The sequence below is a fragment of the Lygodium microphyllum genome, chromosome 25 (genome assembly GCF_053477565.2).
Source record: "Lygodium microphyllum isolate KBCC chromosome 25, Lygodium_microphyllum_v1.1.10, whole genome shotgun sequence".
Lineage (NCBI taxonomy): Eukaryota > Viridiplantae > Streptophyta > Polypodiopsida > Schizaeales > Lygodiaceae > Lygodium > Lygodium microphyllum.
In genome coordinates this window covers 124,069,665-124,095,709 of record NC_141159.1, presented here as the reverse complement: position 1 = coordinate 124,095,709, position 26,045 = coordinate 124,069,665, and the positions used below count along the sequence as shown (strand labels likewise).

Here is a 26,045-nt window from a genome sequence, read left to right as displayed (position 1 = left end):
CTTTGTTCAATGGAACGAAACGAAAACATTCTCCTTGTTTACCTTAAATATGTAACCTAATAAAATACTATCCAAACTAGGCCCACACACCCTAGTTTACTTTCACATCTATACTATTAGTTAACGAGAGGTGGGGGGCGGGTGCCACATGGCAGCTCCCCACCTCCCCCACAAGAAAAAAAGAGAACGCGGGGGCGGGTGCCACGTGTCCAACACCCACCCCCGCCCGCTCCCGGGGCGAGTTTAGGCACGGAGCGCCTAGTTCTAGTTTACTTGAACGATATGACATGTTTGGCGAACCACAAAGATTGATCCAAAAAATGGGCCTTCTTTTTAGCCATTGATCTTGACTTTCTCCCTCTTAAATGCCCGTGAGGTAGTGTTGAGGCTCTCTCTCTCTCTCTCTCTCTCTCTCTCTCTATGCCATCTTGACATCGGTGATAATGTGAGTTCTCTCTCTTCTATTACACAGACCAAGTGTAAACGTTAAACGCTTTTGCGTCGCAGAGTAGTACCACACCCAAACTAAAATCCTACGCTGCCCTGGAATTTCGAGAGCGCCGGCACGGTGGTATCGTAGGGACGTGAAAATAATAGTGGTTTAGGCCTGCACTCTACACGCAGGCTGGGAAGGCGGCATGGTGTTTGCCAGCTCTCGTTGCATTCCTTCCCACCTCAGCCACAACCAGCGCCACCACTCTTATCACCTCCAGTCGCAACCCCATCTCCGCCATGGCCCTTCTTCTCTTCCTTCTTCCTCTTCCTCCTGCTCCTGCTCCTCCTCCTCTTTCCTCCTCCCAAAACAATGCATCCGCACCTCCTCCTACTATTGCCTGCAGTACCACCTCCACGTCACGCGTCGGACGGCTTCTGCTTCCTTGCGCATGGTGGGAGAGCGAGTGCCTGCTTCTCCTTCCGCTGGCGATGGTGGCAGTAAATCTTGGGACACTTCTCAGAGTGCCGAGCTCTATCGTATCAAGGACTGGGGCCAACCCTACTTCTCCATCAACGCCCAGGGCCATGTCTGCGTCCACCCTCTGGGCACCTCAGAAGGTAATCAATCATTCTCTCTCCACCTTTTCTTGATCACATCCACACGTTCGACAAACTGATTGTGCTCGATTCCTTTTGTGGCATCAAAGACTTCTGTGCATATCCATTGTTTTGGTTCATCGAGTTGGTACTGCCATGTGACGGTCATGGTGATCTGTTCGGTCAGACATGGCACCTTGGGAGGTCCACACATGTTTACACACATTTCGGCACGTGTTTGTCAATATACGGGCATCGTGCTTAGAGTTGTGATATTAGCAGGTAACCAATTGAAGTCCCACTTCAAGCAAGCTGGTCTTAGAAGGGGGACACAAGTTCAAGCGTAGAAAGGACCCTTCTTTGATAGAGCTAAATTTGGTCAGATCTCCCGAAAAGGAGATTGGTACTGGTGGAGCCAGAACTGCCAGCCTCGCTTTTGCGGCTGTGACATCTACAAGGGGTGGCCATCAGAAGTAGAAAAAATGCAAGAACCAGAAGAAAGAGCAGGAGGACGAGAAGGATAAGATTTTCCAAGGGTCATCTCAATATTTGCATTGTGGGAAGGTGACCCATTTAGGAGAGAAGTGATAGAAGAAGTGTTGAGGAACGTTAGGGTTTGCAGGGAGAAACATAGAATTCTATGGCAAACACTATGACGAAGAAACTCAAAACCACAGAAGAAGAATGAAGATAAATGATAAACACCGAATCATGCTGAATAAGTGAAGTTGATGCAATGGAGTGAGCCTCAGACTGACCGTGTCTCTAGGACTGATACTAAAGTGAGGGGGTTCAGAGATGACTGCATTGTCTTCGGCTGATCAGGCAGCAACACCTATGGATGAACATGCTTTGTGGAGGGAGTGAAATCGAGTCCTCTGGGAAGTGGGATGTTAGACTAGACACTGGAAGATGATAGAAGCATTAGAGGGAGTGAAACGCAGTCCTCAGGGGTTGTTGGAGACGAAGATCAGGCAGGAATAAGTGAAACACAGTTGTGGCTGAGATGGGATAGTGATCAGCAGCTCGAGCATGCTTCAGACAACTGGCAGACAGCAGGTGGCCTGCTGAGCTGAACAATGCAGGCATAGACAACTGGGATGACCTGCTGGCAGCAAATGCAAGAGCTGCTGGTGATGGCTACAGGAAGCGCAGGTGGGCAACAACCTCCATTCAGGGTGGCAGATCAGATGAGAATGCTCCAGAGAACTAGCAGACAACATAGTGGCCTGCTGAGTTGGATAATGCAGATGTAGACAGCTGAGATGACCTGTTAGCAGAAAATGCAGGAGCTGTTGATGATGTTGACATAGTTGCCTGAAGCGGTGTTTCAGGCTGCCCAAAACGGAAACATTTTGGCCTTGAAATGTTTCGGTCCCAAAACATGTTTCGGAACAGCCATTTCGGATACGTGGGGTAACTTACCCAGTTTTGTGATGGACTATTCATTTTGCCTTGCTGTGTGTAGATTTTGCTATGTTTTGTCTGCTCTCCACCCTCTTTCTCAGTTGATCACTCTCCCTACCTGCTGTTTGCTTCCCCCTTTCAATCTACTACTGTCTACAGCCTTGAAACCCTACATCCCTCATCCCTCAGCTGTCCAATCCTTTTCCTTTTCTGTCCACACTATTCAAAACTCTTTTCCCTCTGATTTGGAGCTGTTTTTAAGTGTTTGCAGTGAGCAATCCCTCTCCTCTCTTTGTCCTATTAGCAGATATGTCAGTTCATGGTTGAGTTTGTGCATGTTAGTGGGCTAGGGCACTAGGATATTTCCTAGATTATTTAGGCATTTTATGATGGCTATTTTCACATTTATTGTTGGCCAACCAGCATTAAATGCTGGCTGACCTGACATCATTTATGGCATTATTCTGGCCTATTTTTTAGGTACTCCTTCTCCATAGTTAGTATTATCATGCATCATTTGTCATTCATCATCTGACAAGTTTTGATGGAGGGAGAGGAGCAGGTGCCAGTACCTTTACAGTCGGTGGCTCACATTGGTTCTATACTATCTCATATCTTGGTATATGGATTCCATTTCCCAAGTATCTCTTGGCTTCTAAGTTGTATAGTGTTATTTTCTTTTGCAGTGTTTTCTCTTTCTCTTTCTCTTTCCTTTGTCTCTTGTGTTCAGCAGTCTATTGCAGCAGTTTTCCATGCTTCCATCATTGCATCCACTTTTGACATGGTGTCAGATTGTTGGATCATTGTTCTTGCTGCTGTTTTACACTGTTTCAGGTCTGAGTTTTGACTTTTCATTTTGCTGTTTGAACTTGTTTTGACTGTTGTGATTGATTTGCAGCCTGGGACCTTCCTTTGCTAATTTTCGTCCTGTTTTCTGCTATTTTCTTAGTGTTTTGTAGTCTGCCATTTGCATTTGCAGATTTTTGGGGCTGTTTCAGGGCTAAGGACCTATTTTTGGGGCTGCATTAAATGCAGGTTGACTGTATTTAGTGCAGCTACTATCTGATTTTTCCTGATCAGCATCTGCGTTTTGCCTTTTTTGCTCCCGTGTTGGACTAGGCAACATGTTTCAGGCTATTTTTTGGCTTTGTTTGGTTTGTACTTTCCCTTTGTGATACAATGCTCAGCTTTAGAGAGGATTCATGTGCATCCGGTTGTGTTCTCATCACTACACTTTGGTTACTGTTGATCTTTTCTCAATGTGCTTTCTTTACTACTTTGAACTCGTGCAATCCTTGTGAGTTTGTATTTTTGGCATACTTTTTTCCTTGAAGATCCCTTGTCTTTTTTCATCTTCTTTGTATCTCTCCTCATGGCTCCTCCGGCATCTCCTCCTGATGGTTAGTATGTTGACATTATTTTCTCATCTACAATTGTTATATTGGAGAGTTGTTGTGTTCAACTCCAGGTTTTTGTGAGGATGCTATCTCTTGGTGTTTCAGATGTTTCAGTTTTAGAGAGGGGTGCCATACGGTAGAAGAAGAAGTAGTCTTAGTGCTATTATTGTGGCAAGAAGGGACACCTTTGGAAGGATTGCATGACATTAGTAGCTTTCTGGTAGGAGTAAGAGTAGACAGTGATACATGGTGACAACTCTCTTGGCGAGTCTTTCTCATCTCCAGGCCCAAGTTTAGGCTTCAACTATGTGGCCCCAATGATGGTTGTAGGGGCCTTCCTTCCAGGTTGGTCGTATAGATGATGTGGTCATCCCTCATAACTCTCCAATGCTAGAGAGGAAGTGTGAGAGGGTAGTGAGATGGGGTCGGTACACTTCATCTATACAGGTGCACAAGTTTCCGAGAGGGTTTTTTCTAATGCATCGACTGAAGTCTGGTAGGTTCAAATCTTGGAGCTGGGATTGACATCCAAGTTCATGATGAGCTAGTTTTTTGATAGAGAGCGGGTTTGGCTCCTAGTTTGAGTTCATGTGAGGGGACACTTTGGCGGTTTGGCCAAAGACGGGGGAATCCATAGTTACATATGTTTAGAGGCATTTTTGATAGGATGATCTTGTATGCTACTGCGAGGCATTGTTGGTAAATATTGAGAGCTGCTATGATTCTTCTCGATTTTCAGGAGCTAATACGATTGACATCGACATCAGGCTCTCTTCGAGGCACCTTAGTGATGGCTTGCATACCCACTGCTTGGGTATCCATAATTCTACTTTGGTGGTCCTTGTTGTATATGTCCTATGATGGGACATTATCATTGTATATTGTATTGTATTAGATCACCCATGATTTGAGAGAGAGTGTTAGCAAATATATCAATTCATGGTTGAGTTTTTGCATGTCAGTGGGCTAGAGCACCATGATATTTTCTAGATTATTTAGACATTTTATAATGTCTATTTTAGCATTTATTGTTGGCCGACTTGACATCATTTATGGCATTATTTTTGCTTATTTATTAGGTACTCCTCCTCCACAATTAGTATTATCATGCATCATTTGTCATTCATCATCTGATAGGTTCTAGTGAAGGGAGAGGAGTAGGTGCTAGTACCTTCATAGCCAGTGACTCACATTGGTTCTGTACTGTCTTATATCTTGGTATATGGATTCCATTTTTCGAGTATCTCTTTGCTTCTGAGTTTTTTATGCAGTGTTCTTTTCTTTTGCAATGTTTCTATTTCTCTTTCTCTTTTCTTTGTCTCTTGTGTTTAGGAGTCTATTACAACAGTTTTCCATGTTTCTATAACTGCATCCACTTCTAACATGTCCTTCATTGTCCACATTGGTCTGAGTTGGTTTTCCCCAAATTTGTTGCTAGTTTCCTCTATTTCCAACAATGTACAGCCACGATGAAGGATATATTTTGGAGCCATGCGCATATCCTTAGCAACTATGGAGCTAGCAGTGGCTCAATGTCATGAGGACATGTATTTTTGAAACCTCAGTTAACATATGGATTAATTTTTAAGTACACGGTTAAGTAAATGTTGCACACGTGAGGTGTAACTGGGGTTAGAGTAAATTTACGAGCCGGAAATCCAAGGAAATGACGGAATGTCAAAGGCAAAAGTTGCTATAAGTTATGCCGCACAAGTATTTGGTAGTATCTGATGCCAGTTGTTGGCCTAGGTCATTCATTTGGCCTTAAGTGTCAGTTGGTGATACTAGAGAAGTGGCATTTAATAGTACATAATACCAATTTGATGGTCAAAGATGGCGCAAAGACACTCGGGAATGGAAGTTACCCAGCTAATTTAATTATTGGCCAATTGGATTATTTTTTCAAGGCACCAAAATAACTATTAGATTATTTTTCAGTATTTAAAGATTGAAAATTAATATTTAATTATGGCTAATGCTGGAAAAACCATTTAGGAAGGCTACAACTTGTCAAAAATGCCCATGTAAGACTGAAAAACGTCTTTAGAGGTTGAAGAGAGGCATTTTTAGTGGATTCAGCTTGCAAGAGAGAGGAAGGAGATGTTGCTGGTCTGATTTGCAGCCATTGGAGGACCTTCCGAGGCAGCTAGGGGCAGGAGAAGATCAATAAACAGCAGATGATAGCATCTACAGGTTGTTGAGACAGGGCAACATCAGTAAATGACTGATTTTCTTCAATTCTTTGCATCTACAAGTTGTTGAGACATGGCAGCAGTAGTAAATGACAAATTTTCTTCAGTTCTTTGCGAAGAAAGTCTAAAATTTCTATCTCCTCAACATTCTCTCTCATCTCCCAGTCTTTCTATAGCCTTGCTTCAGAGATTGCAGCATTGAGATCACTAGAGGTTGAGAAATTTCAAATTTCTCTACCGTAAACCCTAATTTGCAGCTGAAATTAGGGTTTAGCAGTAGCCTCGGGAAGTGTGCCAGAAATTGGAAGCTCCAAGACTTGGATTTTTCAGGGCTGAAGGTGAATTTCAGCTAAATTTAGGTGGAGGACTAGCCAACCATTGAATTTGGGGCATTTCCGTCGTCTATGAAGTGGGTGAAGGCCAATTGATTGCCCGAATCATGGGGCAAATTGGATTAAAGACTTGCTGGTCACTTGGGACAGCAAGGGAAGTTTGGATTGCAAAGGGGATCAGAAGAATTCCATTGTAAATCAACTTTTTCTTCAATAAAGCTAAAGAAATACCAAAAGGGGTGCCAATTTTGGGGCCAATTGGGTATGCATTGTCCAAGATTAGTAGGTAAATTTGTATTTTCAGATTTGTATTTATTGTTTGCTGCTGTAACTAAGTTGTGATCAAGGATTTACCACTCTATTCGAGAAGGAAGGCTGGTTACATTCAAAGTGGGGCGAATGGAACTATTGCCATGTTATACACACGTGGAGCATCACATGAGCGAAGAATCATCTGTCTCATGTTAGTGGTAAGGAGATTGATCAAAGCCTGATGTGTTTGATGATGAGTTTGTTAGTTTAGAGCATCGGAGTCGGCAATGCCTTGTGGTCAATGTGGCAAATGACAAGCAACTAGACCCTCAACAAATATATCTACACTTGCCTGCATCACCTCTGTATTTGCATCCACAGAGATGTTGGCACTAGCAAAAGCACCAACATCTATGCACACCACTACCATCTACGATAGAAGGTGCGCAAGATGTAGTAGCCCATCAACAAGTACATATACAAGTGGGGTAGCAAGGGGATCATCGGAAATGGAAAATATTATAGCAGCCCTTCAAAAGCAAGCAAAGGTAGAGGCTACTGTGAGATCACGAGATTGTTTATACAGTGCGCCATCCCTTTTCATGTTGCATGCACAAAGAGGTGTTAAAGAATCATCAGGGCCATCAGTCAAATTAGACGCTAGTGGGAGGCCCCACCTATGAGGCTTTGCACACATGAGAGCTTGTTAGAGAGAAATAAGCTGGAGAGCTAGAGATGGAACATTTGAAGACTACTTGGCAAAAACATGGTTGCACTATCTTAAGCAATGGATGGACAGATGTGAGGAGGAGGAATGCGTATAACATCTTGTTATTCCTCGTGCAAAGGGACCATATTCTTGCATGCCATAGATGCATCGACAACAGGGACTGTGATTACATCTATAGGTACATCAGATTGGGAAGTTGTTTAAAGGTGCTTGTTAATATATTTTCCTTTTTTTGTTAAAGAAACAAACAGTTTTCTTGTACTTGTTTTTCTGCAGGCCCATATGAACTTGATCTTGTAGAACTAGTGGAAGCACTGAAAAGGAGGAATGTCCAACTACCTATGGTAATAAGGTTTCCTGACATTCTTCAGCATCGTCTTCATCAACTTCAGCACTGCTTTGATGTTGCAAGGGCTAAGTATGATTATGAGGTACTTTAAAGGAAATGAAATATCTTGGGTAAAAATGCTATTGCCTTTGTTATTTCTCTAAATGCCAGCATTTAGTTTTCATGAATGAAGAATTCTATCAAATAAAATGCCCACTTCAGAGGTTAGGATAGTTATCACAGATGATATAATACATAGGGATTTGACTTGCTATTTATTCCTTACACAAATGAGATGTATTTTGATGCTCAGCTAATAACTCAATTCAGTTTTCTTAAATTGTTGATTTTTTCTATTTGCAGAAATGCTTCCAAGGCGTGTTTCCCATTAAGTGCAACCATGATCGATTTCTTTTGGAAGACATTGTGACTTTTGGTCAGCCCTTTGGGTTCGGGCTAGAAGCAGGGTCCAAGCCTGAGCTTTTAATTGCGATTGGCAAATTAATGCAAAGCAGAGATGCATTGCTGATATGCAATGGATACAAGGCATATTTTGAGACCTTGTTTTCATCATCAGATCTTCTTTTAGTATCACAATTGTTTCAATCGTGAGTATACATTTTCTTAAAAGTGTAGGATGTCCTACTTTGGGAGCTCAAAAATCTTTCATGTATTACTCGTGTGCTGACCTTGTTTGATTAGTCTGATGTAGACTTTGCTCCATGTTTTGACATAAAACTTGCATGTAGTTGTGTTTTTGAATTTTCGTTTGTTGCAGTGAATGGATTCCTGGGTTGGGGTGTTCTGAGACAACAATGATTATGCATACCTAAAATCTGACATCCAATTTAACATTTTCAGGCTGCCCAGTCTTATAAGTTACTTAATACTGTAGATTAGGAAATAACTAGACTCATGGGCTTAGTAATTGTTGAAACTGGTGACAATCTCTTTGAAAGAAAACACAGCACAGCGGAGGATAACAGTGAGCACAATTACAATAGAGAGAATAAAGATATTGTATTATTACAAATTGATAACTGATGCTTGAAGACTCTCATCACCTGTGCACTCCTACAAGCTTTAATACTGACCTACATAGATGTTGGATGGAGGACAGTGAGTGTAGAAGGAATGAGTGCTTAGTAGCTATATACTAGAGAATAGCATTGCTTATGTATATATAATGTTGTAGGTTGACTAGCCATAGATGTGCATGGGCGGTTGGCCTTGACTCACCGCTCACATAGTCCAACAGACCCACCAGCCAATTTCCACATATATGATATATGATTGTCTAGGAATATTCTAGGGAATATTTTCGATACCATTAGGCCAAGGCTGATGACTCCTTAGACCATTGTTAGGGGGTTACTGGCTGCTTTGGGACCCTCCATGTGGGGCTATTGCCTTGGACATGCCAATAGGGGTGCTTGATAACTTGCCACTTGTGTAGAGTGCCTTGGGTGTATACTACACTAGCCTTCACTATTTTTGTTAAGGCCACATTGGCCATTTCATAACCATTTGGTCTACAAGGCTAGACCTGTTCTAGTGTCTAAATTGGGAATACTACTGATGTCTAGTGCCCATCATAGTCTCTCCTCATTTGGGGGCCTTACAACATTTGGAATTGGAATTACATGTGACTAATTTAGAGGTGGGCACTTGAGTGACTTCCAATATTCTCCAGAGTCTGACTACAAGTTTGTGAAGCAAAATCTAAGATTGATAGATGCAACTAGGTTGATATTAGTTCATTCACAAGTATAGTTATGAGAAGTGGATCTTAAGTATGTGGGAAATGGGGAGATAGTTTTGAAAGCTTGAAATGCATTTTTTTTGTGGGGGCATTTCGGGTTGGTGGAAATGGTCAGGAAAACAGTTGGAGGGCATGGGAACAAGGCTGGGGGAAATGTGTCCCCAATGCTTGTTTACCTTTTTGCTCTCTCCCACAACTCACATACACACAAACACACATCATTCCTATTGACATCGCACGCCCACACACAAACAAATATCATGGAGTCCAAGCAGAATGAATAAGGATCTCTCTCTCTCTCTCTCTCTCTCTCTCTCTCTCTCTCTCTTTCTGTGTGTGTGTGTGTGTGTTTAGTACGAAATGCTGTCTTAGGAACATCTTGTGTCTTAATTCTTACTTGGTGATAACCTGATCTTAAATCTATCTTTGTGAAGAATTTTGCCCCTTGCAATTGATCAAAAAGATCTTCCATTCTGGGCATAGGAAATTTATTCTTCACCGTTATTTTATTAAGTGCTCTATAGTCAACACAAAGTCGCATAGAAACATCTTTTTTCTTTACTAATAAAATTGGTGAAGCCCAAGGTGAATTACTGGGTTGTATAAACCCTTTATCAAGGTAATCGTTAATTTGTCTTTCAACTTCTTGGTGCTGTGTTTCACTTAACCTATACGGTGGTTTAGAAATAGGGTGTGTATCCTTATTTGTGTCAATTGGGTGATTTATATCACCCCTATCTGGTGGAAGGCCACTTGGTAAATCAGAAGGAAACACATCTTTAAAATCATCTAACAAACTACTTAATTCATTATTTACATTCAACTCACAAACATAAGAAAATTGTTGCTTTATATTAGAAAAAGTAAAAGTGTTTTATATAGGAAGAGACCATAACATGTATACCTCGCAAACTTCCTTCTTTATCAGCTTTTGAACTTCAGTAGAACACAGCAAAGGATTATCAGATACTTCATGTTCACCTTGAATGACAAAAGTCTTACCATCCCTTTCAAATTCCAGTGTATTATGATGGTAACTACGTTTTAAGGATGGTTCCAATCCCCATAGCCACTTCCTCCCTAGAGCAATATCAGCTCTTTCCATGTTCATAATTTGGAAATCAAGTTTATCTTTATATCCTTGAATCTCAATTTCCAAATTGGATACCATTGTATCCCATATTTTATTGTCTTGGCCTTGCATCATACGAACAACATATTGATGCCCATTCTTTTGTTGGGGAAGTTTCAATTTTTTGACAAGTGCATAATTTATAAAATTATGTGTAGCAGAGTCATCAATCATGACTCTAACCCTCTTTCCAGCTATCAATCCATGTACTCTAACTAAATCATGTGGCCCAAAAGTAGGCTGCCACATAGAAGTTGACATATAACACTTGTGTTGTACATCCATGTGCAAGACCTCTAAAGATTTATACCTTTCATGCCCCTTTAATTCTAAGGTCTGCACTACATGGATTTGTTTTTCTTTTTCCTTGCCCTTGTTCTTATCCTTTCCTTTGTCTTCCCCCTTTTTCTTTTGAGGGCAATTCCAAGCAGCATGGTTAGGGGATAGGCAATTGAAACACAGCTTTTCTTTTTTGGCCTTATCAAAGTCATTAGGACTTAACTTTGGCCTCACATATTGTTTCTTTTCAAAAGGTTGTTTTTTACCCTTAAAAAATGGCATTTTCCTTTTAAATTTGCCCACAAATTTTGAGGTTTCCAATTCCTTAGACTTGGGCTCCGTATTAGTGAGACTAATGAGTGTACCTGGACGCATACTATCTTCATTGATCAATGCAAATTTAATTGCCTCTTCCAGCGTCTTAGGTGAACTCCTTTTTACTTCCTTTTTACAGGCTTTATCTAGTCCCCTAATGAATTCTCTTGTCTTTTGAAATTCATCTATTCCTTCCAATTTGAGGATTATCTCACGATATTCCTCCATATATGTCAGCAGGGGTCTTCCCTTTTGTCTGACATAATCCCAATCTTCCCAATTTCTTTCCATTTCATTTTCAGGAAGGAATTCTTTCAAAAAGACGGATTCAAATTGAGCCCAAGTTTCAGGTATTTTATTTGCCTCCTTTAAAGTTCGCCACCATTTGTATGCTTTGGGCCCCAAAGTTAAACTAGCCTCCAGTGCTTGGAGATGTGGTGGGGTATTTTTAAGTTTATGTAAATCTTCCCATTTTTGGAGGAAATTAAAGATTGTATCTTTATTTCTATCTTTTTCCTCCCCGTGAAACTGAGGGAGTTTCATATCCTTTAGAACTGGATTATCCCTCAACTTGTGGTGGGGTTCCTTAGGATCTCGCATAGTCACATCTAAATCTTTCGATGAAGATGGGACATCCGAGGTTTCTATCTTATTTTTATCTCTTTCTAACAATAAAGTTAATTGAGATTTTATTTCTGTGAGTGTTTGAGTTCAAAATTCCATTTGAACCCCCTGAGCCTGTACACGAGCAGTAAGATCATCAAATTGTTATTGTGTAGCAAAAAATTCTTCCCACTGTTCCTCTTGTATTTCCGATTCATGGGGATCTACCGTAGAGTGGTCCCCAGAACTAGAACCTTCCATTACTCCCTCTTTCCCTTTTTCTGCCATTAATACACTGGAATTGGAAAGCGAAGATAAGAAATTTGCAGACAAAGTAAAGTACTTCCCTGGTTTTAATGGCAGGCAGATGTTGCTGGTTTGTAAATAAACCCGAAGAGTAAAGAACAAATTTTATCTTCCGAACCAAACCGGTCACGCAGGAAATGGAGCTTCTTTACAGAAACGACTAGTATTCAGCCCCCTTCTTAATGATCACACAGGCCATCAATGCACCTTTCCTGAACTTGTTCTCTACTCAGCTTGTACTTGTTATGCAAGTGCAGTCGGGGTTGGCGAGAGAAATTCCAGAGCGTGCAGTCAACTGGTCACAAAGGAACCAAAAAATAACGTCAGTTTCACGCAACTGGAGAGCCAGCCTGCGGAAAGGGGAACAAGGCGTCATGTCCGTTGATGCGCTTTAAGACGGGCTCGAGCCAGAATTTGGCGCGCGATCCAGCCTACGACGTTAGATATAGAAGATAGCTCCCCCCCGCCACATCGTGCAATAAATCGTTACGTCAAATTTATATGACGTGTCACCAGGCGCCGTAAACGGACTACTTCACGAGACCCGTCGGCCTATATGACGTGTCACCAGGCGCCGTAAACGGATTGCTTCACGAGACCCGTCGGCATGTCTTCTCGTCGAACAGCTTCACGGATCCACAAAACGAGACCCGTCGGCTCTGATACCAATGGCAGATGACTCTGAAGAAGACCATAAAAGCCAGAGGAAAAACAGTCGGGATGAATAAGCACGAGCGATCCTTTCACCTCCCAGCCTTGCCTAGTTTATTGCTGGCCAGACCCATCTTGATCCGATTGCCAGCCGTCAAACCTTGGTGAGTCCTACTATTCTTGGACTCTCTTTGGTTCTAGGCTCCCCTAAACCCCGTTCGGGCGCCCAAGGGCCCGGACGGTCATCCTTGTGCATGTTCCCCTTGATTTACCTTAATGTTACATTAATGTCTGTGACCTTAATGTCACATTAAATGTCACTTTAATGTCTGTGACCTTAATGTCACATTAAATGTCACTTTAATGTCACATTAATGTCACACACACTTTACAACTGATTAGCATTTTTAAACAGGCCCAAAACATGCTTAATTGATGAAAAACATAAATTTGGTGTGCGGTTCGAGAGAGTTTCAATGGTCCCCCAAAACCCGAATTTTTGGGGCATCCTTCAACATCTATAAATAGAGAAGTTGCCCACCATTCAGCTTCATCCTTTTGTGCAGGTTTCTCACTCTACCATGCAGATTTCAGCCATCAGCCACATACCATGTGATGTTTAGCCATCACCGATTGCAACCCATCTCTATCCAGCCTTAGACGGCCTGTTTTTAGACATTGCCTTGTTGTTTGGAGGTCTCTATCTGCTACGTCATCATAACACCTGATCAATTTGCGTTTTCAGCATCTGGTGTTAGGCGATAGGCTACTGCCATCTCTCCCACTAGGTGATTGCTGCAGTACTTGCATTGTTGCTATCCAACAGGCCGTCTACATCAACAAACACCTCTCCTGTTGTCGCCTTGGTTCTCTGACACCTTAGGGTCCATCAAGGGTAGGACATCCTAAGCTTGCTTGGCAGACCTGTCACCCCAAGAATGTCACAACACACTAACCTTTCACAAATTGGGTCCTCAAGTATGGGACAATATTCCTTGGAACTCAACCCATCTCCCAGTTACACTACACAAGCACCTTATATCACTAGGACAAGTAGACACCCTCAGAGAGAGCACCATGGCAAGTACATGAAGCAGATGAAGAACCATCAATATCGGTGGTCCACACTTCCTACTTTCTACGATTTCCTCTAGCTCTAGCAACCATCATTTTCCTCTTCACGACACATTGCGTCTTTCCCTTATATTGTCACAAAAGCTTAGCCCTCCAAGATCTCTTCATTGATTGACATAGCTCTTCTTGCCAACTCCTTCGGCGTAAGTGCCATGGGATTGGCACTTCACTCAAAGGGAAGCAAATGTTAACCAATTTGAAGACATGAAGATATGAAGAAGGAGAAGATATAAATTATTTGTTATAATGAGAGCCTGGTTTCCTCCCGTGCAAGTTGTAATTGAAATTGGTAGTACTCAGATAGGAATATGGATTTAAGTGCATGCAAGGGGAGAAGGCCAGTCTTTGGTTCATAAGTACTTTTTTGTATAAAAGCTGTCCATGCTATCAAAAAGAATTTCATGATGATACACCTTTCATAGCCAGAATATTGAGGCTCCAATCTCTCTACCAATCTTGATCCTTGCACCAAGGCAAAACCCTAAAATTTCTTTTGTAGATATCCATGGATCCAGGAAAATCTATGCTGATCATTGGAGAAAACCTTGGAACTCTCTTACCAAAACACAAGAAACATATTTGCTATGGCCATGCAAAACTATCTTGCCAAAAGGCATAAAACATGTCATGCCATCGCTCATCATTGTCAATCCATGTGACACCATTCCATCCTTAGTCCAGTGTAGGCTCTCAAGAAAAAACCTCACAATGAGCACTTCTGAAATTGCATCTTTGGCAAAAATGGGTCTATTGGACTGCAAGTTCATGGGACATACAACCTAGGATCACTATGTGTAGAATAACAGACACATATTATGGAGAGTTTAAATAGCGAATTCAAAGGGTCTTGTTCCTTAACATGAAGGTTAAGTATCCTAGATGTTTTTGGCTTGTAAAGTTTCCTTAGAAACATGTAGGTTAGATTGTTCTCAAGAACTCAGTTTCTTTCATATAAAGCAAGGAAAGGGTGAGCCTTTTTAGGAAGATTAACTATAGGAGTAAACTTCAAAAGCACGAGTTGGTGTGTTTAGGTTCATACAGCATTAAGGAAAAAACACAATTAGTTCTTGTGTTGAGATATGGAGCACATGCACATTGTATGGGAGAGAGAAAAGAAAGAAATATCTATTTACGTCTCCAAAAGGCCAAAACGGCCTATGAGACAAAGAAATGAGTAGATGTGACCATGTTGTCTTGACTGGAGAACAACAATGAAAATGAAAATGACTAACTATAACCACTGCATCCATGATCTTTCAGCTAACTTAGGATCCCATCTGGATCAATATGACTCTCTAGAAACGCTCCTCAAGGCAAGAATGTCTATCATCGGGTGGTCCAAGACATCGAAAGTGGTGAACAAGCCTGAAAAGAGTGCAAAGTCCTTGCTGAGGACAAAATGCAAGCTGATTAGTTTGGGCTCTTTTAAATGGGCAGCTGATCATGTGTAGGGAACCCTTTTTTTAAGGAGGAAAAAAGTCTATTGATAAGACTCTTCGGAACAAAATATCCCAAGGCAAAATGCAAAGTACAAAGCAGCTCTGTAAGATATATAGGGAACCCTAATATCTAGATGCTTAAAAAAATAAAAAGAGTCCAAAAGAGAGCGAGTTTGTCCCTCACACATAGGCTCTTCAGTATTTTGAGCTCTGATTGTTTGCCTTGTTTAACTGATTAAGGATTCTTGAAATATGCATGTTCTTTCTGTGGTTTTGAAGATGTTGTATACATAAGTACAGTGTAATCTTCTGTGTCTTGGGGCTCTGTGGTCTTAATTCTGGTTCTTTATCCTTAGCTCTAGTTTTTGAAAGTGTGGCAATGTTTTTTGCATCTGCTGTTTTGTCTTCACCATCACCATTACTGAGTGATGTGGGAATTACTTTAGGATACTCTTGGAAGCTGTGGTTTTTTACTTCAAACTTGATGCCTATTTGCTAGTGTTTTGTTAATTCTTTTGTTTCAGTCTGTAACACTTATGAGACTCTTTTTCATTTGTAGCTTGGGATCAGGATAAGGTTTATTGTGTTAGTCTGCATGTGTCCTATTACGTAGTTTGGGCACTTATTATTTATTATAATCCATACACATAGAACAGAAAGATTATGAGTGTGATAGGAGATGTCATATCTACTTCAACTTTCATATGTAGTCTAAATGAACCAGGAAACATCTCCATAGATAGATATCTCATCTATGGATGCTTATTTTACTATGCAGTTTGGTGAGATTGTTAAAGTTGTGTGTCCAGATTTTAGATTTATAGATCTAGGTCTATGAGTCCTATAATCAAAATGTAAATACAAGTTTTAAATCGAAATGTGCAACTGATTTTGACTCTCATTTTTCTTATACTTTCTGGCACACAGGATCAGGTTTATGTTGAAAGTGTTCTCCTAGCAAGGAATCTTCGCATTAATGCAATCATTGTCCTTGAACAGGTTTTATTTGAGATGCCTTGAGGTTTTGTGGGGACCGGTTAGAAGTATTGTAGTGTCTGGAAGTTTTCCCTCTTTGGTTTTTATGGTTGTCTTGCTTTTTATCAGATGAAAGAGCTGGACCTGCTAATCAAGGCCAGTCAAGCTTTGGGAGTGAGGCCTGTTATTGGTGTAAGAGCAAAATTAAACACCAGGCATAGTGGCCATTGGGGTGCAACATCAGGTGACGAAGGGAAATTTGGCCTGACAGTGAATGAGATTGTGAAAGTTGTATACACATTGCGGCAAGTATGTGCTTTTAGGCTATACCAGAATCACCATCTCTTTTGCTGCTTTCCTTTATCTTATCACGTTAAAGGAATAGAGACTATATGAAAAACTCACTTTACTAGGAAATTTTTACTTGAAAATATTAGGTTTTGAACAATGATACAGATGCAAATCAAATAGCCCTGCTCTTGCTTCCATTATTGTTATCCATTTCTTTCTTTAAACAAATCATAAATGTCGCAACGATAGGAAGTAAAATCCCTAGAAGATATCAATGTTTATGCATTCATTGATTATGAACCAAGGATTGTTCAATAATGTTTTGATGCATGAAATAAACTAGTTGTGATGATTCTCTGAACTGTCTTGAAGTTCTAGAAATGGATACCTGCCTTATACTATTTGATCACTAATGCTTGTTCAGGAATAACAAGTTTGTAGGAAAGATTAATGATCATTTTATATCTAGTTGCATCTGTAGAATTTAAGCAATCTAGCTGATTGAGGAACCTAGCACACATCTTACTGGTTATGGTTTTGTATTTGAAGTTTCACATTTGCAAGTTTCCTAAATACTCATGCTTGTACAGGTTAGGATGCTGGACTGTTTGCAGCTCCTTCACTTCCATATCGGCTCTCAAATACCCTCTATTTCTACAATCAAGGAGGCAATGCGTGAGGGAAGTCACTTATATTGTGAATTGGCCTTAATGGGTGCTTCAATGGTAAGAAGTTGGCTAGCTCTGCAGTTCTCTATTTTGGGCTAGTCAAAGACTTTGTTTCGGGCAATTATGCTTTTATCTCTGATTCCTGTACATTCAGGGCTACATTGATGTCGGTGGTGGACTTGGGATTGATTATGATGGAACCAAAAGTCAATCTTATGCATCCACGAATTACAGTTTGCAGGTGATTTGCTTGGTTTTGTTTCATCCATTGCTTTTTATTATTTTGCCAAGTCAAGTGTAACAGATTTGTTTGTATGCTACATGCCATACTAGACCTCTGAATACCTTTTCCTCTTGGATTGCCTGTATGGTGGCATATTGAGATGATGTTACCTTCTATGTGTTTGTCCAAAATAAGAAAGTCTGTTAAAATCACATCAGCAACAACCATCAGGGTGAAATACAAGACAAGGATTCCAAATAACAAATGAAATAAACATTGGGGCTCTCAAGGGGGCCAAGGGATGTAAAGATAGTTAGTCTGGCTGTTTGTAATGTCAAAACATATACAAAGTTCCAAGATGGAAAGATGATGCTTGAATCTTAAGTGACTGAAAAGCCTTTTTGCCGCCTCATACACTTTGCAATATCTAATATCTGCCTCTGAGAGTGTGGATGATCTCTGTTCAGAGAGAAAATGTTTCAGAGGTTGAGATATACTGTTGCTTTTTGGCCTTACTACGCATGACTCAAAATGTAGCATGCAGTGATGCTAGAAATAGGGTTCCAGCTGTGGCTGTTTTGTCACCTGTCTGAATGAAGTCCTAAGTGTCTATGATGATCATCTGCTGAACTGTGATGCGACAAGAGCATAGGCTGGTCTTCTCTTTGCATTCAGTTCTTATGATCAGTCTACTGCACTCTTACAAAAGCAACATCAAAATCATTGAAACGCATCAATTGAAGCAAAGTCAGCATGGAGAGCAGCAATTGGTGCTCAGATAGCAACAGTGACGTTTCCAGAAGTAATTGTGACAAGTTGTGAAGAGCCATCAGCAGCACAAAGTCTTTTGTGTGACATACCACCTGAGTACTTACTACTCTTGAGTCTTCTATATCTCTGTCTAGGCTTCTCTCTTTGTAGCTTTGCCAAAACCCATAAGAGATATCTTGGGATGAGAGTGCTTCCTAAGCAGTTCCACATTGTATTTGGCTTAGACATCATTTTGTACTCCTCAGCTACATATTGTTTATTGTTCTTTTTCCAGTTAGTTAGTCATAGCATTCAATGACAGCTATCTTGGGACTTCAGAAAATTCCTTGACTTTTCACATGTTACATTTTGGTCTCATAGGCCAATTTGGCCTTTTGCGGACATTAATATAACTTTCTTTCTTTCTTTCTCTCTCTATCTTTGCCCAGAAACAGGACTTTGAGGACCTAGGGAGGCTACAGGTGGTGGAGATAGAGGATGCATGCACATGTAGGATATTGGCAGACATGGGAGGACATAGCACACGCTATGGTTATCACTTGTTAGAGCTAGGGTCATGGCATCATCTCATTATCTATAATGGGATGAAGGCATGTTTAGGATCTGGAGCATTGACCTATTTCCAGCCCACTGGCTCCAGTCTAGTGGATTACATCTTGGGCTCCATTAAGACAATGGAGTTGATCAGATCTTTCACTATCCCTCTCTGCCTGATTGGTGCAAGTCATGCCACCACATGCACAAGCACCAGCACCAGCTATCACCACATGCACAAGCACCAGCTATCACACATACCCAATGCATCACCTTTTACTTCACATATGAGCTGGCTGACATTTACAGTCACCATGTTTACAGTGATCTTACCCAGTTTGAGCACACTACTTTTGTGGTGACACTCACCTCCCAGCTGACTTATATTCTATATTCAACCGCCCTCTAGAGCTTTTCACACTCCACACACTAGGGGACATACTTGGGGCCATGCCCTTAAAATAGATGGTATTATGAGGAGTGCAGAGAGCTATGGAAACACCTCTGGACCTAGAGGGGACTAAGGTATATCACAAAGAGGGAGGCTCATAAACAGATGAGGATTCTCTCTCACAATAAGAGGTGTATATAAGAGCAGATGCAATACTGGGATTTGTAGCATCTATTATGAGCAAGGATGTAGCCACTGCATGGCACAAATACCTTGAGCCACATCAACCCACACTCCTAGGAGATCTAGAGATATGGCACTCATATGTAGAGAGGTTATACGATGTACCACATCAGCCATCGATCCCACACCCCATAGAGCCTCGCTCTACCAAATCTACCTTCTTGATGCATGATATGGGGAGGAAGGCCATAGAGCATTTGTAGCATGAATGATTGATGGATCATACAGGTATATAGATTAGCACTTTATTTATGTACATTATATCTTGGCCCCCCTCCCCACATCTATGTTTAATAAGGCATTGGTAGAAGGCTTTCTAGACGAGTGGACTATACCCACCATTGTGCCTATGCACAAATTTGGAGACCCTCTAGATCAAGGCAACTATAGGACCATTATGATGGACTGCACACTAGCCAAGATCTACAGAGTAGTGATGGAGGTCCAATTGAGTGCCTATGCTGAGAGAGGGATTGAGACTTGCAGAACAGGCTGTTAGATTAGGATTCTCCACACAAGGCCACATCTTCATCTTCAGAGGTATGATCAAGCATGCGAAAGTGTGAAAGAAGAGGCTCTACTGCTACTTTTGTGGACTTTTACAAAGCATTTGACATAGTCCCGTGAGATAGATAACTATAGATGCCGCAGGTACTAGGGATCCCATTAGACATGATTTGGGACATCTATGTGCTGTTTGAGAGGGTAGTAGGCAGAGTTAGATGCATAGGAGGACTTTCAGATGTGGCCTCTAGCACCATTGATGTGAAGTATGGATGCCCTCTTCCCCCTCTTTGGACTGTACATTGACAAGATAGAGAAGCACATCACATGAGGAGGAGATAGGATGGACATAACATGTACAATGCTCTCTATTATGCTTTATGCTGATGATATTGCCTTGGTCTGTATGCAATGCTAGGAGGCTTGGAGAGGATATGCTTACAGGTATTGTTTTAGGAACCCTGCACTATGCTGTGGCTCTTTGATACACTAGTCCATAGTTGCATTCGTACTACGTATGGACTAGTTCCTACTGTACATACGGTACGTATCCGTACCAATTTGTACCAAAAAATAGGCTATTTTTGGCTTGTGAAAACTAGACCACACAATATCTTTTAACTCCTAAGCCTTGTTTCTATTATCATAATTTCAAGTCTCTCTCTCTCCCCCAACTTCCAAGTTGAGTATGCAATTCCAAGTGCATCCTTGCCCCTCTCTCTCTCTCTCTCACATGCGCGCGCGCGCGCACAATCTTTGTTCATGTTTCTTTTCCGCTATGTGCTTTTATAGCGCCGTGGCCTTTCCACGTGCATCTTAAAGTGGCTCAAATAATTATGCTACCCATGCTTTCTTGTTATTTGCCGTTGTTACCTTGGTCCAAGACCAACTCGAGGGATATTGCTCATTTAGTCTGTTTTATGCTTTGGAAAAAGGACTCTATGCATTTTGGCATTTCTTGGATTTCATGGAATTCTCTTTTGGACCAAAAAGAATGGGAGGTGGTCCAATCTTGGATGTGGGAACTCACATGGTGGTGCTCAGATGGTTGTTGCTTCAAGCTATGTGCTTTGGTCAGCAGCCTTGGGTCTCTTATCACATGCTTCTTTCTTGACAATAGGGGTATTGTGCATGGGAATACCTGAATACAGGGCTGTTTGTGGCATATACTCAATAGTGATTAGCCTATCATCTTAAATCTTCTGTCTTGTTGATTCACTTGGTTCCCTCATGGAAAGTGGTGCTTCAGAAATCTAGTTGGCATCCAAGTGATGATTGTTTGCAAGCCAACTCTATGTAGGCTGAATTGCTAGCCAGCTCTAAGATTGTTTCATGGGCAAGAAAGCAGCATGCTAGACCTAGGTTTACTCGAATGGCATGACTTGGATTGGTTTCTATTGCTGGTGATTGCTGGTGTGACCTTTGTTTGGATGACAAATCTTGATGTCTTTTCGGTTGGCCTATTTTATGTCCAGAGGATATTGCGATCATCATCCTTTTGTGATCAGTAATATTTTCTTGGACTTCTTTTGGATAGTCTCTAGCAGATTTGGAAACTTAAAGGGACAGCTGTGTTTGGAACATGCATGAATTCATCAGATTTATTGGTAAATTGAGACTTGATGTTGCTGGTAAGTTGTAACAGCCTGAGTTGTCCAAATTTTAGAGAGATCAGTCTGTATCTCCATGTACTGCAGATTTGGTGAAATTAAAGCTAAAGAAATGCTGCAAGAGGCACCAATTTTGGTGCCGGATTTCTCCAATCTAAGTGGTAAAGTGTGTATTTCAGATTTGTGAATTCATTGCTTTCTGTCATTGCTGTTAAATCAGGTTATTTGCCACCCTATCAGAGAAGGAAGGCTGGTTTCAATATCGTATTTATGCATGCCTACCTCCTCCATAGTTAGTCGCTTCCTGATCAACCAGCCATCCTTATCATTCTTTCTCATCCTCGTGCCTCTATATGGTGCCCACAAGTTGCATGTTGGGGCTGATTGTTTGTAGCCTTGTATCATTTAGTGTTCTGTCAAATTTGTTCCTTCATTGTTTTGTGTTTCTCTTGTCTCTCTCTTCTTTATTCACTCCATGTTCACTTTCCTTTCTGCCAGGCACTCTCACAGCCCTTGCACGTGTGGATGCCATGTCAATGAGGGCACCAGACTGAAGGCAGAGAATGACGAGAATGCAAGTGATGATGGAACTAGATGTGAATATCTACTTATAATCATGGAGATGAAATAGTGGCAGCCTATATATGCACAAGGGCATACTGGCCAACTTGCTGAAGGAAATGAGCCGGCCTGCCAGCCATGAAGAAAGCTGGCTGACCTGATGCCAGACAGGCTAGTGCACACATGAAACGGGCTGCAGACATAATGATGATGCCACCCAAGCTACTATGTGGGCAGAATATATCAAATGCACCCCTAAATCAAGCTGCAAACAGTGTGAACAGGCTGACAAATGCAGTGAATAACAGCCCCTAGTGCTTGCATGCAGAGAAAACATGCCAGAGCTCCTCCATCTATGCTAGACACTCACAGAGCTCACAACTAGGAGATATGCAACAGAACACACATGCAGCTTCATATGGATCTTGCATCTCAAATGCCTCAATAATCGATCTAGTGATAGGTAAGCCACATTGCTGCTAAGATGAGGATGAACTAGCTTTGGAGGTGAGGCTACCAATTGTGAACTAGAAAGTTTGCTCTCTTCGATTGTTATGCAAGTCAATCACCGGGTTTTCTTGAAAACAAAGACACAACTTGACACTTGAACAACTAAGAAAATATTTTTTTGTGTACTGTGGGAGTAATTGCATATTTGTATATTTTAACTCATGAAATCAAAATAACTTCAACCCTCCAGAGTCCAGTTTGTTTGCAACTCTTTTCGATTGTGTATGGCTATAATCATTTCTCAATATTTCTACATCATGCTGCAAACCTTTGCTCTTCCAATTCCGTTGTTTTGTTTCATCATGAAAATAAGAAAATGTTGTACTTGTTAAAGATATGAGACTTACAACACTGTTCCTAGTTTGCTAATCACAGCCAATTCAGGGACCTTGAGCTGGTTATACTGTTTATATATTCTATTTAGACAAGGTCTAGTCAAGCATTAATAGCACTTGCTTCACTCTTTCTTTCATTGACGCACCTAATTGTGACTTATGTTTATGCATGTTTTGGTGAAGCAGTCTCTTTTATACACCTGATCCTGTGTCACCAGAGTCCTTCATAATCATGTTAACAGCTAACATCAGACAAAAATATTAACTGCTGGTGGTTTGTCTATGCTTTCAGAACTATGCAAATGACGTTGTAGCAGCTATTGTAGATGCCTGCATTTTGAAAGGTGTCCCTCAGCCAATCATTGTTTCAGAGAGTGGTCGAGCATTGGCTTCTCATCAGTCTGTTCTTGTATTTGATGTTCTTAGTGTCAATGAACGATCTGAAAGTTCTTCTCTGAAGAATCTGGATCTCCTGGCTGAGAACGCAGAAGTATCACATGAATTTGAGCAAGACGCAAAATTACAGATGCAGGGTTCCTCTAATGGGGCTCCAAGTCGAGGACAAGATCCTGGCAAGTATCTTCTGTCAACATTTTTTGAGGTTTATGCCATGCTAGACAACCACAACTTTCAGGAAGCCTACAATGATGCAAAGCAGTTTAAGTTGGAGGCATCTAGGCTTTTCAAGTTGGGTGGCTTAAGCCTTGAGCAGCGCGCACAAGCAGATGCTCTTTATGATGCGGTTTGTCATCGTGTGCTGGCTTTTTATCAACAGAGTGATTTTCCTGATGAGTTGAGGGAATTGAAAAAGTCATTTGCGGCTGTGTATCATGTTAACCTTTCTGTGTTTCGAAGTGTTCCGGACTTATGGGCAATAGGTCAAGTTTTCCCTATTATGCCTTTACAACGATTGCATGAGAAACCAAACTTACAGGCAGTATTGGCTGATTTGACATGTGATAGTGATGGTAGAATCGATCGATTTATTGGTGGTGGTGGTGAGATTGAGACTGTGCTTCCTGTGCATCAATTGCAAGCTGGTGAATCTTATTACATGGGTTTATTTCTTGCTGGTGTATATCAGGTAAAGCAAGTTGATTTTCTGTGTGCGTTCTATCTGTTATGAATGATGGTCTTCATTGAGCTTCTTTGTTCTGCAGGAAGTGATGGGAAGTGCACACAATCTATTTGGTGGGACCAACGTTGTCTATATCAGATCTAAGCCTTGCAGCAATGGCCTTTCTAAGGAGAGAGGATGCTATACAGTTGAACATGTGAAATGGGGTGATACTATGAAGGATATCTTGCGCACAATGCAGCATGATGCTGATGGCATGTTGGAGGATTTACGAAGAGGAGGAGAGGATGCTGTTGCTAATGGCCAAGTGACACTAGATGCAGTACAATCACTCCTCTCAAACTACCAAAGCAGTCTTAATTCATACACCTACCTGACATAAATATGCTTGTGGAATTCATGTCTATGAGAGATCAAGTTCAGCATATACTGAGTACCTATTCATGCGGATCAAAATAAGAGCGGTTTGACGAAGTATGTTAAAAGACCAGACAGCCTCAGAGATGGGTGGAATGGATAATGAAAAAAGTTATACTGGCATTGCCTTCCGAGGGATTTACCTTGCATTAGTATCAGGTCAACCGGCTCTGGACCATCAGCAGCAATGAAAAGCACAAAATTTTGACAGGGCAATTAGGATGAGCATCAAAGCCCACCGATTGTGGGCCCATAGACCGACCCATCTGGTGGGGTTCCGCAGTCCAAGTTTTTGGTTTAGCGCCTTCTTTGAATTGTCGAGCGAGAAATTGGCAACGGCAGGCGCTAGTCGAGTGACTGATAAATCGAGGAGCTTCCTATTCGACCAATACACACAAGAATCCCATGCGCTTAATAATCTTTTCCCGACGCACCTCCCGAGTGTTTGTGGGGCTTCGTGCGAAGGAAAATATTCCAAGGACTGTCTCGAGGGTTTACCCCGCCTCCGCCCTCGCCTTGGAAGTTGGCAATTTCACCTGGTCGCCGTTTGAGTTGTGTTGGTGTTGTTTTCCTCCAAACGTTTCGATTGCTTTAATACTCTGCATCTCCGCTAGCGCTATAGCTTCATTAACTGCCCAAAAGTTAGTGTCTATCATCTACCTTGTTCACCTTGTTTCGATTTCCTTCAGCATTTCCTATTACCCTTATTCCTTAACTGCATCTTCTTCTATCTTTTTGTTGCCTATTGCTAGCTTTTTGTCGAGCTCCGCCAACAAGCACAAAAGTGCTTTGGTGAGTCTTTCAATATCACATTCTTTGCTTTCAAGTTGCAAACTCATTGATGCTAGTGTTTCTCCCATGGGTTTGGTTCTTGACTTTGTTTTTAGGGAGATTAGTTACTAAAGCATTTATGCATAAATAGGCCCCTAAACACAAAGGGGAAAAAAGGGGTGGGAAGTAGCTACTAAGGAAAGTAAGTATAACAAACACAACCCAAAAGAGGGAGAGCGATATCCATGTTAGTTGGTACTGACTATGGGCCACTAAGTATAACAAACACAACCCAAAAGAGGGAGAGTGATATCCTTGTTAGTTGGTATTGACTATGGGCTAGATTCGATCAACCAGCATCTTTACCAATCAATTATGATAAAATTGGATTTGATTCCATGGTTAAAGGCAAAAAGAAATCATCAAGACCTACCAATAGTTGAAATATTCAGTTGACTTTAAAATTGGCACAAGTCATTTGTTGTTAGGAATGACTGTGTCAGAGAATAGAAGTACGTCTAAACCATATGATGAAAGTATTCGTGATGCACAAATTTGTGCTCCTTTTTGTTCACGGGTTGATATTCTAGTGTGTCAAGTGTGGTTCCTATATATATATAGACATATATAAAGAGAGAGAGAGAGAGAGAGAGGGTGGGGAGGGAGGGAGAGAGAGAGAAAGATGGTCATGCACACAAATATACATGTGTTCATAGAGAATGATATGAAGTGATATGATTTATTATTAACATTTACAAAGGGCTAAAATGACCTATGAGATTATAAGTTTCAACCATTTACAAAATGATGCAACTTTGAGAGAGAGAGAGAGTGTGTGTGTGCGTGTTAATGCACTTTTAGATGCCTCAAAG

General features: G+C 41.2%; 1 protein-coding gene across 2 annotated transcripts; it reads left to right on the top strand.

Annotated features, from left to right (window-relative positions):
* The first annotated feature begins 454 nt into the window (after nt 1-454).
* LOC148014699 (uncharacterized) lies at nt 455-25,567 on the top strand. 2 transcript variants are annotated; one of them, XM_087667360.1, is made up of 9 exons: nt 455-1,053; nt 7,619-7,773; nt 8,034-8,216; nt 16,219-16,290; nt 16,396-16,575; nt 17,148-17,282; nt 17,380-17,466; nt 23,200-23,991; nt 24,068-25,566. In XM_087667360.1, the coding sequence occupies exons 1-9, from the start codon at nt 639-641 to the stop codon at nt 24,365-24,367; spliced, it is 2,319 nt and encodes a 772-aa protein (XP_087523486.1). In that variant the 5' UTR covers nt 455-638; the 3' UTR covers nt 24,368-25,566. The 2 variants fall into 2 exon arrangements, with proteins under 2 accessions (XP_087523486.1, XP_087523487.1); XM_087667361.1 differs by lacking the exon at nt 455-1,053 and adding an exon at nt 1,313-7,520 and having other exon boundaries at nt 24,068-25,567.
* Nucleotides 25,568-26,045: the final 478 nt, after the last annotated feature.